This window comes from Vicia villosa, linkage group LG6 (genome assembly GCF_029867415.1).
Source record: "Vicia villosa cultivar HV-30 ecotype Madison, WI linkage group LG6, Vvil1.0, whole genome shotgun sequence".
Lineage (NCBI taxonomy): Eukaryota > Viridiplantae > Streptophyta > Magnoliopsida > Fabales > Fabaceae > Vicia > Vicia villosa.
The window spans coordinates 79,542,790-79,556,339 of record NC_081185.1 but is presented as its reverse complement, the minus strand read 5'-3'; the positions used below and the strand labels follow the sequence as shown (position 1 = coordinate 79,556,339).

The 13,550-nt window shown below is 35.4% G+C and overlaps 1 protein-coding gene across 1 annotated transcript; it reads left to right on the top strand.

The window, feature by feature from the left end:
- Positions 1-4,846: 4,846 nt before the first annotated feature.
- LOC131613965 (F-box/kelch-repeat protein At3g23880-like) lies at positions 4,847-6,088 on the top strand. Its single transcript, XM_058885602.1, has one exon. The coding sequence runs from the start codon at positions 4,847-4,849 to the stop codon at positions 6,086-6,088; it is 1,242 nt and encodes a 413-aa protein (XP_058741585.1).
- The last annotated feature ends 7,462 nt before the right edge of the window (positions 6,089-13,550 follow it).

Here is a 13,550-nt window from a genome sequence, read left to right as displayed (position 1 = left end):
CTAATTCTGTTGGGCTGTTAGAGTCAGTTGAGAGACTGTTATTGTTATGTTAATTGATAGTTAATGACCTGTTAACAGTCTTATATAGTTAGTTTGGAATGTGCTGTTGGGACCTGATTTAGTTTTCTTCTTTAATATGAAACTGAACTAGCATTGTTTTAAACTGATGTTGGATTCTGTGGGATGTGTGGGATGATTATATTTGTTGTAAGCTCGGCGGGAAATAAGGCGTTTAATATGACAGGTTGGATGTTGATGAAGCAGGTCTGGCTCCAAGCTTTGGCTCAATAATACTGTGTATGGACGTAACGTATGGTTTAAGGGAATTGTGTGAATATGGTTTATGTATTTGCAGGTTTGGTAAGTGCAGGTAGCAGGCTATTTTTATTGTGTTGGATTGGAATTGGAAAAGGTATCTTGGTGAACTTGTGTAGGTTTAGTAGAATTTTCTGAACTGTTTGGATTTGATTTGGTTGAAAATTTTGAACATGTATGTTTGTTGGAGGACTTATGTGGATTGTATTGTGATATTTGTACAGGTCTACTCCTGATTTTTTTGTGTATAGTGTGCAGGGATGTTGCAGGTCCATAGCTTGGTGTGGCATGAAGCATTTGTACTTTTAAGGGATGGGACTGATATGGTGGTATAGGCTGCAGCAGGGTATGTGTATAAATGCATGTGCATATGGTGAAATGAAGTGATGGCATGACTTCAGTTATGGACTTGTTTTGCTGTATGCATAATAATTGTTTCAATTTTGGTTTATGCAGGTCAGAGGGCTTAGACATGGTTTCTTTTGACATGGTCCAAAGCTTGTTAAAGATTAAAATTCTAGTAACTCACACGCGATGTCGTACTGGATGTTATGACATCCACAATAACAAAGTACAAAACGTTAAAAATGAAACGCATAAAAACAGTAAAGAACACAACAAATTGTTTACCCAGTTCGGTATACAACAATACCTACTCTGGGGGCTACCAAGCTAGGGAAGGAATCCAATATAAGCAGAATTAATTCGGAATTAAACTCCCCCGTTTACAACTCCTCACTTAAGACCTACCCAATGTAATTCCAATATATTCCTAGACCTGAGTATCTCCACTCACTCCCCCTCAATCACAGCAGTGATTACAAACAAACATAAAACAAATGAGAGAGAAGACACTTCAAAAACACACCTTGATCTGCTTAAAAGCTTCAATTAAGAGACACACACTCGTGCTTAAAATCTTAGAGTGACAAAATACATAAACAACCTATTCCAATACAATCATCAAAATACAATTGCATGGAGTACAAGAGACTAAACACACAGCTACAGAACTACGGTTTAAGGGAATTGAAAGAAAATGAGCCATCCAATCTTCATGCATAGATGAAATCCTGACTTTTAACCTTGTGTAGGGAAATAATCCTAATCCAGTTGATACCTTCAATCCATCACCATTGATTTAATGAACCAAGATTATTTCTAATGAATGAATGTGTGATGCGTTAGATGACCTAATGGGGATATGCAGAAGAAATGCGAAGCATAAGCCAGTTAGAAATAAATTAGGAGGGCAAATTTTGGGGTGCAACACTGCAGTTTGCCATTAAGGATTATCTGAACTTGTTATGGTTGTCAATAAGGTTGATCGAACTTAGTGTGACCGTCTGTAACTTGGCAAAAAGGATCAAGGGACTTGTTGTACTTGTCATCAAGGTTGATCGAACTTGTTGTGGTTGTCTGTAATTAGTTCGGTTATAGTGGATTAAGTCCTTGTTGATAAGGCGGAGTCAACTTGGCGGCAAGGTTGGAGTAACTTCGTTAATAGTTAAAGAAGATTAAAATAATTGTGTTATTTATTTTTGTTCTTGTGTTTTTGACTTGGGATGAATTTGATTTTAAACCTTGAAACTCAATTCAAACTCCCTTTCTTGTGTTTCTCCACCTTCATCTTCGTCCACCATATCATATATAAATACCAACTTTATTCACTTAATTTTTCATATGCACACAAACAATCTCTTCAATTTTCATCTTCACGCAACTCTCCTATTTTTCAAACATGTCTCTTCTTCTAACCATGGGTGACCTCCACATAGGAACTAAAGCGAATATTCAGTCATATGTAAGTTTTTATTCATACACTATATTTATACACAATTTTATCATCAACAAGCCCACGACGCTAATTATTTTATATATGTGATTTTAGGATGTATCGAGATTCTAATGTCGTTCACACGGTTATGTTGCTCTCGACGCATGGATTGTATCGTATCTACAACGTGCAAGGTTTTGACATGTGATCAATATATCCAATAACACTATTGATCTATAATTTATACTCGCATTATTAAAAAGATGGAGACCCGAAACCCACACTTTTCATCTTCCAACTGGTGAATATACCGTCACACTAGAGGAAGTGCACATGTTGTAGGGTCTCGTAATTGAGGATAAGGCTGTCAATGGGTCAGTTCAACAAGCCAATGCCCCATGCGAGGAGTTTTTGGGCAAAGATATGATAGAGGGAGACGAGGGTGCGAGGGGCCAAGATATTAATCTGAAGGTCCTTAAAGAGTATTATAGCTCTATTAATTTGGACGAACATTCGTCCAAGGAAAGAAAATTAATTAAAATGAAATGTTATATTATGATACTATTTGGTAACCTGTTATTTCACGAAAGTACCGGTAATAGTGTAAATTTTATGTATTTAAGTTTGCTCGGGGACATTAATAAAATAGTAAAGTATAGTTGGGGTTCCGCTGTCTTGACTACTCTTTATAGTTCGCTGTGTAAAAACGCCAAAAATGAAACTTGTACATTTTATGGATGCGCTTTCTTGCTCCAAGTATGGGGTTGGTGGAGAATGTTAATACTAGCCCTCGAGAACAACGGCCAATACATGTTCCCTTACACAACAAATTAAGCCTACAACTTTATTTCATTTTACTCTCTTTATTCTAAAAATAACTGTAAATAATTTGTTTCCTCTCTTTTTGGTTAAGGTTCTATGTTATAGGGTGGATTACAGCAAAAATCCTAGAGGAAATATCTTGATGTATCGCCAACTTTTGGATCACCTTCGACCAGAAGATGTATTATAACTAAAATATTCATCTTCTAAGTAATTTATTTTTAATATTAACGATCTTCTAAATAATCTAATTGTATATCTTTTTTCCTCTGTAGATTTATTGGAGACCATATCTAGGTGTGTAACATGAACCAAGCCCCCAAAGATGAAGCATTTTGGACTGCAAAAACGGGTATCATGCAGTACAATATTGTGGAGATGCACCACATTGACCGTGTTAAACTGCAGTTCGACATTCATCTCCATAGAGTTAACCACCAATGGAATGTTAAAAGTTGGAAAGACTTCGCTCCAAAATGGCGTCAGATGTGGAAGAGACGTCACCAACATGTCCTACAATACCCTGTTGCTCCATTTGAAATGAAACCAACTCAAGAATATATGATTTGTTATAGATCGATTACCATGCCTGATCCGTTTTTGTCCGACCCATACTAATTGCTCAACCCACGCCAACACACCTGCCACCAACAACAACGATCAACTAACACCCAACCCCAATACTAAGACCAATACCAATACCAACCACATACTTAAAATCAATATTAACAACAAAGACGATACAACCAAAACCCCGATGCGGGCCCCTACAGATCTCAACCTAGCCCCAACTTGGGCCAACCTGTCGAATTCAACCCAAACGACCCACTAATCCTGCAAAACGTCACATCACAGTAGCACCCAATAAACATATGGCTTCAACGCACCACAAAAAACATTGTCTTTTTTCTAAGCCGATTCAAGTCCCTAGTGCTACCAACCAATAATCGATTCCCCACTACCCCCACCACGACAAAACTTTGACGGAATGGGAAACCAACTTTTTGACAGCGGGTATTCCGGACAATTTGGTGACCTGACGGATTACGTGGACGCTAAGCGTATTGAGGAGATATTTCAATGGCCATCAACCGAAACATAACTGGAACCTCAAAGGGTTAGGGGTCAACAAGTTAGGCAAACGTCTCGGTGCGGAACCTAGGGCCATTATGGCGAAACCGAAACATTAAAAAAAAATTTCTTATTTTCCAAATGTAATGGTTTTTATAATCCAATAGTAGTAGTACCTTATTTTATTTATTTATTATATTTAATATTAATTTAAGAAAATAAAAATAATAATACACTTAGGCGTGGTATGAAATTAACGTGTCCTAAATTCATTACACTTAGGCGCCATTTCATATGATGTGTACACATAAGCCATACACGTTTGGCACCATGTGAGGTGGCGTGCACATCTATTTTCAAATCTAAAGTTGGTGTTGGATAAATTTTTAGAAAAAAATGGTAATTTAAGTAATTAGTTTAAAAATTATTGTTATTTTATATTTTTTTCTATTATTTAATGTATTTAAATTTTTATATTTATAAATAAGATAAGAGTAGATATGTATGATGAGTCAATCTGACTCAAGATTAACATAGTATTCAATGTTTATATATCTAGAAAAATTAGAAAAAATGGTTATTTAGGTAACTAGTTTAAAAATTATTGTTATTTAAATATTTTTTCCTATTATTCAATGTATTTAAATTTTTTAATTTATACATTGAATAAGATAGATATGTACGACGAGTCAATCTGACTCAAGATTAGCATAGTATTCACCATTTATATATCCTAAAATTTTTTCATTTTTGAATATAAAAACATACTTTACTTAAAAAAAACAAAATAAAAACAAAGGTGGTCACAAGCACAGCTATTAAGCTTTCAATCCATCGAGTATCCATCTCCGTCACGCGAAAATGGACCCCCCTCCCTCTCAAACTCGTCGGCCGCCCAGCTCGCCGTCGTCAACACCAATCATCCCCGACGAAATCATCGTGGAAGTCCTCTCCTTCCTTCCTGTCAAATCACTCATTCAAATGAAATGCGTGAGTAAGTTCTTCAAATCCCTCATTTCCGACCCCACCTTTATCAAAATGCATCTCCGTCGATCCGCACGAAACCCTCAACTCACGATCGTCTCAGGAAAGTGCGTAGCAGATTTCCGTTTCGTAACTCTCGCTATAAATGATTTTCTCGAGAATCCTCTGATCATCGTTCCGGAGAAGCCTTTCCTTCCATTGTTGGACACTGTCCATTACTGGTTGGTTGGTTCTTGTAATGGATTACTGTGTTTTGCTCATTATTCTAGTTTCACTGATAGTTATGGAGATTGTTGGCTCAATTTCTATAATCCAGCTACAAATACTTTATCTAACAAATTAGGCCATTATAAGGATTATTGCAAGCATCATTTTTTCTTCTCTAGATATGCATTTGGTTATGATTGTTTAACTGATAATTATAAAGTAGCCGCGTTACAATTGATTGCTGACGATGGTGAAATTGGTGGTGAAAATGGAGACAATGAAACTCAATGGAGAACAAAGGTGAGAACAGAGGTGAGAGTTTTCAGTGTGGGTGATAATGTTTGGAGAGATATTCAAGATTTTCCGGTTGGTCCTCTCCGGTTAACTCTTCCCTTTGAGAATCATGGTGTTTATTTGAATGGTAACCTTAGTTGGTTGGCACTTCGGAATTGCTACTCTACTGATATGTTTTATCATAGCAATGATATTACTCTTGATCAATTTGTGATCATTTCACTTGATCTGAGTGCTGAGAGACACGTGGAGTTAACACCTCCGCAGGGTTTGGAGGAAGTGCCGCTGATTGAGCCGACTATTTCTGTGTTGCTGGAGTCTCTTTGTTTTTGTCATGATTTCAAACAAACTTGTTTGGTTATATGGCAGATGAAGGAGTTTGGGGTTGGAGAGTCTTGGACTCAACTCTATAGAATTAATTATCAGAATCTTCAACACATTGGATGCTGGTTGCCGTTGCACATTTCTCAAGATAAGAATACTTTGGTATTGGCAAACAAGCGTGACCTTCTAGCTATCATCTATGACTGGGCAAATAATAGAGTAGAGATGGTTACTAATAAACCGCGGTGGGCCTTCTGTAAGGATTATGTTGAAAGTTTGGTTTCAGTTCGATGAAAGTAAGTTCCTATTGGAAGATTTACTTGATTGAATTTATGTTAGCATGTGAATGTTGTATAATATACTGTGATTATTTTCTTATGATGACTTTGATTTGATTGTTGAATGGTTACAGATTGAATGAATTTGGTTTAGTTTTATGTTTATTATAAGCTAGAACATGTATCTCCCATGAAGACATTCATCCTCTCTTGGATATTCTTTATTGGGTTGGTCTTGAAAACATTTTAAACAAAGCTTAAGCATGAAATAATTCTCATTTTGAAAGGTAATACATTATTTAAATTTGAGAAGAACTTGAATGTAACATAATGAAAGGTTGAAGTTAGAAACAAATTTACGAGATGTACATCATCAAACTTGAATAGATTCGTTATATATATCGGTAGATAATAAGAGTTAAGTTTTAACCTTGATTAAATTGCATTTACTTCAACATTTTGTACAAGTGGTATGCTGAATTAATAATGTATTATCTTATTTCGCTGTTTAGAACTCTCGTATTTATGTATATTTTAAGCATAAATATATATTATTTTAGGTAAAATGCATTGAAATTTTTAATTTTAAAATAATTAAAAATTTATTTATCTGGTCTTATTCATAAATTTTTATTTTAAAATTTATTGAATAATTATTTTTAAATGAACAAATTAAATAAAAGTGATCAAGTATTATGATTATTCTAAAAAGAAAAACACTTATTTTAATTATTAATTTGTGTTATTATATAAAAAATATGTATTTTTAAAAGAAATTTTGTGGGAAAGGGAGGTAAATTGTTGCCTCTGACTGAATTTAAAAGCGGAGGTATGACATGTTCAGGGAGGCTGGGCAATTTTGATAATTCTTAAACTTGCTTTGCCAAGTTTTGCCACACTTAATTTTATTTGACATAAATAGGAATATATGTTAATAAATAGGTGTTTTTTTTGTTATTGTTTCAAAGTTCATGCGGGTTAAACATTCTCTCAATCTTTGAAAAAAAAGAAAAAAAAAATTTAATCTCACTATAAATATTTTATTATAAATGTTTTTTGTAATTATTATTTTTAATTCTAACTTGTGTTCTTAGAAATTAATAAAAGACTTAAATATAAAATTATTCTTTTTAAATTAATTCAAAATATCATATAAATAATAAATTTTAAATTTTGAGTTTTTAATTGAGCTGAAGACTCTAATTGTATAGATAAATTCTTAAGTACTCATATGTTTTAGTTAGATAAAGGTATTTTCAGTTAAAATGCATTGAAATTTACAATTTTAAAATAAATAAGTTATTATCTTTTCGTCTTATTTTTATAAAATATTATTCTTTAGATTTATTGAATAATTATTCTTAAAATAATATATTAAAATAAGTGGTGTGACTGCTTCTACACAACCATCCATAACAGGGCTACTACTGCTACATCTGGTTTCATTTTCACAGCTAAGAGACTTAACAATAACTTTATGTCAATTTTTTTATAATGCTCATCTAATTTAATTTGACATTCACAAGCTTTTGTGAAGTACAACAGCTATATCACCTAGGGGTGGCAAAACGGGCCGCCCGCCCCGCCCCGCCCCGTGCCCGCCTAAAGCCCGCCAAAAAGCGAGCGGGGCGAGCAAGCCCGCCAAGTAAAATGGGCATGAAAATCATGCCCGCCCCGCCAAGGTGGCGGGTTGGCGGGCGGCGGGCTTGCCCGCCTATTTTACTTATTTATTTTATTTTATTTTTTTAATAGATTAATAGACTTTTTTTGCCTTTCAATTAAATTTTTCACTTATTTTTTAGAACATTTTTTTATAAAGCATCTTTTAAATAAATTTTATCTAAAAAAATATTGCATATTTTTACAAATAAATGTATAAAATAAAACCATTTAAAATTTGAATGACTAGAATTAACTAAATAAGGGCGGGATTAAGGCGAAATTAGGTGAGGCGGGCTTTAGCGGGCGGCGGGTTTTGGTGGGGCGAGCTTAGGCGGGCGGCGGGTTTTGGCGGGGCGGTCTTTGGTGGGCGGCGGACCCAAAACCTCAACCCAACCCGCCATTTATTGGCGGGGCGCGGAAAAATTTAATCTCACTATAAATATTTTAATTGAACCTCTATCAAAACCAGGAGGAATGAACAACCATCTTGCCTGCAAATAGAAGTAATCTTATACTTTTACTTCAACAAATATTCAATTGTAAGACTTTATTTTTGATTCCATTTGCAACAAATACTTGCACAATATGCTAGCTGCTTTATTTTATTCATCTCTTTTTACTGTGGAACTGGTTTTGCAATTTAGGAAAACACAAAAACATATAAGTATTTTGTTACATTGCATTATTGTGTATGTATAGTCTGTGCCTAATATAGTTCTCATGTTGTTGGCCCACTGATATTTTGGGTTCTTTTCATAAATTTTGAGAAATGGATGACAATACTTCCCGTAACAATCTTTTAAGGTTAAATTTTTATCCTATCAATACATCAAAAAGCATTGTTTCATGCCAAAATATTCACCTTGGTAGAGGATATTTGATGTTGTTAGATGAAAGTGTTGAGAGCTCTTTTAGATCTAATGTTAGTATATGTAGAAGACAATGAAAAGATGTCAGTTAAGCTATGACTGAAAACTAATGCACACTTAAGAGACTAGTCTTTTCTCATTGACTTTGGTGAGTCATGCAGGAGCAAACAAGAGATACTGGCATACATTAGTGTTAGAGACAGATTTTAGTTTGACTTAGATTTATTCAAGAATAGGTTTTTTAGCTACTAAATACAAAATGAATGCATTAATTAAAGTTAACTCAGAGATACAACACATGCATGGGGAATATGACAGGTAGTAGAGTAGGTGACAACTAATACTAGACATGCAAAACAGATTTATATACATTATTAATAAACTCATATTTAAGTCAACAGAATTATAAAAGAGAAAGTTTTAGAAGGATCTGACCGTTCTAGACGATAAACCTTTCTTCCAGTTTCTTCTGAGAGAGAGAGCATCTTCTTATGCAGAAGTTATGCCTGTTTCTGCTTCAGTCTTGTTTTGTTGTGTCTCCACTCTTTGATCTGGTCCTGATGAGTTGGCTTTGATCATCTTGGTTTGAATCAACTACACTTGTTTATCTTTGATGTTGAATGCCTTCATTTAAGCACTGTGGTGTCGTTTTTTTTTACCTCCCCGTTTCACTTGGGAGGACGGCACGCTAAACCCTTCACGCGAAATTTGGAAGGAGAATGCGCCCGTGGTGGGATGAATTTTATTTCAGTTCTTCCTACGATATCACACGAACTTTCTTATTTGTCCTACGAGTAGGAAAGGGGAAAAAAGATCTCAACTAAACCCTAGGAGTTTGCTAAGTGTGGGGATTTCACCTAGACTAGAAATTCTGGAGTCCGGGAGGTCGGTTATACATAGGGAAGTGTTTAAACACCCTACATATCTGTAGTACTCTACAGGAACCTTCTCTGTGTCATTGTGATTGTGTTTGCTGCTAATGATTGGGAAAGTTTCTCCTTTGTGTTAGGAGAAGGAATTGAATTGATTTAAAGAAAGACAGACATATAGACAGACTGACTATTTTTGGTATTTTATTAGCTCGCTGAGATTCCTTGTGAACCTCATGCCTACATATCCCTAGTGGAAGTCAGAGCTTAATGTAGTTCGGGGAACTAACTAGGGAAATTAATTGTTTTTGGTGCCTTGCTTGAAGCTCAAGGTTGAAGCTTGGAATTAAATCTCTGTTTACAGTAAAGAGACATGAAATCATCTTTACAGAGAGGTATTTGTACTATTCTACCACAAACATTTAAAGGAGTGACAGAATAACTGGATTCATTTCATTCAAGAGGGGAGTCTACTTGGTTGATCAAGTATGACAGCCATCGTGCCTCTAAAATGAAAGAAAGATGCTCATCCAAATTAGGGAAAGTGTACAAGTCTGGGGATGTGCCAGAGCATGTCTTTCAGAGTCCTAAATGGGAGACTTTGATTGAAATTGAAATTGAAATGTTTGTTTGTTTGAATGTGGTAGAGTAGTAAAAATATCTCTCTATAGAGATAAGCTATGTCTATCTACTGTATGAAAGATTTGACTTTAGCTGGCTTGTATGAGGCCCAAGCTTGAGGCTTTTTGATTGATTAATTAATTATTATTGACTCTGGGAGATGACTCCACTGGGGATTAATTACAGGGTATTTTTGTGTTCTGTACAAAGCCCAGAAATGAGGCTGACTCTACTTAGGGAGACTCTATTTGTGTGCCTTGTACAAAGCCCAAGGTTGTGGCTAACTGTTGAGGATAATTGAATGAATGACTCTATTTTATGTGCCTTGTACAAAGCCCAAGGTTGTGGCTGACTTTAGCTAGGGAAAACATTATTTTCTGCCTTGTACAAAGCCCAAGGTTGTGGCGGACTCTTAAATGAACTGAGTATGGATGACTTTATAGGGAAAAGATCCTATGTGTTAGGAATCTTTGACACATGAAAGTATGGTTTATCTGCCTTGTACAAAGCCCAAGGTTGTGGCTACTGAATGATGAAGAACTCACTGGGGAGACTCTATTATCTGCCTTGTACAATGCCCAAGGTTGAGGCTGACTCTTGACAGGGGAGTTTTATTGTTTGGTGCCTTGCATGAAGCCCAAGGTTGAGGCTAACTGTTTTTGTTGGTTTTGACTCTACTGAGGAGGTTTTATTTATTAAAAGATTGTTTTTCTTTGGAAGCTAACCCTTTCCAGGGATTTTGACTCAGCTGGTGAATTTGTCTGTTAAAAGACTGACTTTTGTCATATTTTTTGGAGGCTGACCCTTTCCAGGGGTTTTGACTCTTTTTGGGGAAATTATCTCCTAAGAGAAATGAATCTTTATTTTTTTTGACATTTTTATTAATTGACTTTGGAGGCTAACCCTTTCCAGGGGTTTTTATTGAAAATGAAAGAATGTGTGGAAGCTAACCCTTTCCAGGGAATTTATTGACATGAATGGCAGAAAGATTATCTAATGGAGACTTCTTGTTTAAAGCCCAAGATGAAGGCTGACACATGCTGAGGAGAAATAAACTTGGATCCTAGACTCTGCTAAGGAAGATTGATGAAGATAAGGGTGACAGAGACTGTCCATGTCTCTCATTCCAAAAATGTACTCAATGTAGAATTGAGACAAACTTAGCTTGTTTAAAGTCTGGTTTAAATTGGAAGAAACTCACCAGGGTAGGCTAAAAGGTGACTAAAGACCTGTTCCTATGTTTATAAGAAACCTGATGGGTCCTTGTATACAAGCTCAAGAGGAAGCTGGAAATGCTTTTAAGAAGCCTGTGGGTCCTTGTACAAAGCCCAAGAGGAGGCTAATCGAGGGTCCTTGTTATAGCACAAGAGAAAGCTATGTAGTTTTGAACTTATTTTGGCTCTAAGCAAATGGGTAAGAGGTTTCACCGGGAATAATTCCTCTTTGGGTGGATGTGTCCTATTTATTTGGATTCTAAGGTTTTTGCCAAGATGTTTCACCGGGAATAATTCATCTTGGGGGTTTGAACTACAGATCTCTAATTAGGAAAGAGCCTTCACCGGGAAGACATTCTCAATCCTAGGTCATATTCCTATAATATATATTGTTTAACTGTCCTAGGGTTTATACTCAAACGTAGTTCTCAACTAATATATATGCACAGTTTATGTTTGACAGTAATTTAAATAAAGACTGTAAATTGAAAGCTTGTAAAGCCTAACCTGGATGGAGTGGAGGCCTTTGAAGAAATATGTACAGAGCCTCAACAGTATTTTTTGTTGTTTTGTTGATAACAGTTGAATATATATATATGATAAGCAGTTAAGGGTTTTTGAAAACAGAAGAAGTGAAGATGGACAAAGGTCACATAGGTATCTGAAGAGTTTCACCGGGAATAATGCCCTTCAAATACCAGAAGAATGTTTTGAAAACAGAAAGAAGATTTTGAAAATACAGTTTTGAAAACAAGCTAAGAAGAGAAGGTGTTTGGGACTTACACTCTATTAGAGGCCCAGTACTTTACAGTACTGGTGCAAAAGCAATTTGAAAAAAATGATTTGGAATGATGCAAGGTTTTGTTGTTTGAAAACCCTAATCATCCGTTTAATCAGAGATTGAAAACAATTTTGAATATTGACAAAAGTCAACTTAATTAAGGCAAAGATGAAATCTATACCCAATTAAGACCTAAATAATTAGGGTTTTTATCATAAAATTCTTCACAAAGTAATTAGGTTTAAACAAAATGAATATATATATTTTAAAGTATTTAAGAAAACATTTAAAACATACTATTTTAAACCTAATTAAAATACATGAAATAAATAATATTTTTTTATGATTTTTTTGATTATTCACAAAGTAGGTATATTAAATAGCAAGTGTGTGAAAAATGAAAAGAAAATGAGTTAATTTGATAAGTTTATTAATTGTGTGAAGTTTGTATAAAAAAAAGAATGAAAATGGATGTTAAAAAATTGGTTTGGCCCTAGAGAGGTTCGAACCCACGCCCTTCATGATCACATTTCAAAACTTAACCAACTGAGCTGCGCGCGCAGCTTGTTAACTATATACCCTCAATATATTATATTTTCAGATAAGCCAGGAAATTCAAATTTTACGCGCGCCATGTTCATCTTCTTCCTCGAGCTTCAGATTTTCAAATTCCTAACTCTCTGGTTTCTCAACTAAATGGCATGATGTAAACATCAATCTCACTCGTTTTTGGACAAGGAACATGATTATGGGCTCAGAATTCATTTATTCTAAGTGTAACTAACGAATTTCATTATGAACACGAAGAACACATAAACCCTAATTTTAAAATTAAATGATGCACAAGATGAATAAATGAATGATGATAGAGGGTTTTCAATCCTCTGATGATGCTGAACAAGATAGAATCGAGCTTTCCCACTAAGAGTACTTAAATTAAAGAGGTGGAGTTCAGAAACTTACCTCTGAAAATGGAGGTCGTGAGGATGATGGAGAGCACCTGGGCTTGAATGAATGATCTCAATAGCTTCCCTGAGACTCAATGATGCTAACTGAATGCTTATTACAGCCTGAATCCTTCTGAATTGTTCTATGGACCTCCCTCGATTTCAGCTTCAAGTGAACATGGAGGGTGTTGATTCTTGAGTTACAGATGAGCTGCAGCCATCTGGTTAGCTTCACTATGACCTGAGGAGTGTGCCTGGATGATTGGCTTGGTTCAGAACCTCCTGAATTACTCCATGGACCTCCAACTGCAAATGCTCCAAAGTGAGAGCAACAATGGTGTTCCTCCACTTACAGAAGTGATCCAGGTGCTTGGATCACCTCAAATGACCTCCCTTGAGATGTTAGAATGTTCACTTTCCAAAGATGAGCTCTGGTTTGAAGAAATCGATTCTTCTTGCCAAAGAACTTTGAAAAACAATGAACATGAGAAGAGAAAGAGAAAGCAAGGAATATG

Bases quoted from the DNA above. Each gene is read 5' to 3' on its own strand.
- LOC131613965 (XM_058885602.1), top strand. From the start codon at position 4,847: ATGGACCCCCCTCCCTCTCAAACTCGTCGGCCGCCCAGCTCGCCGTCG.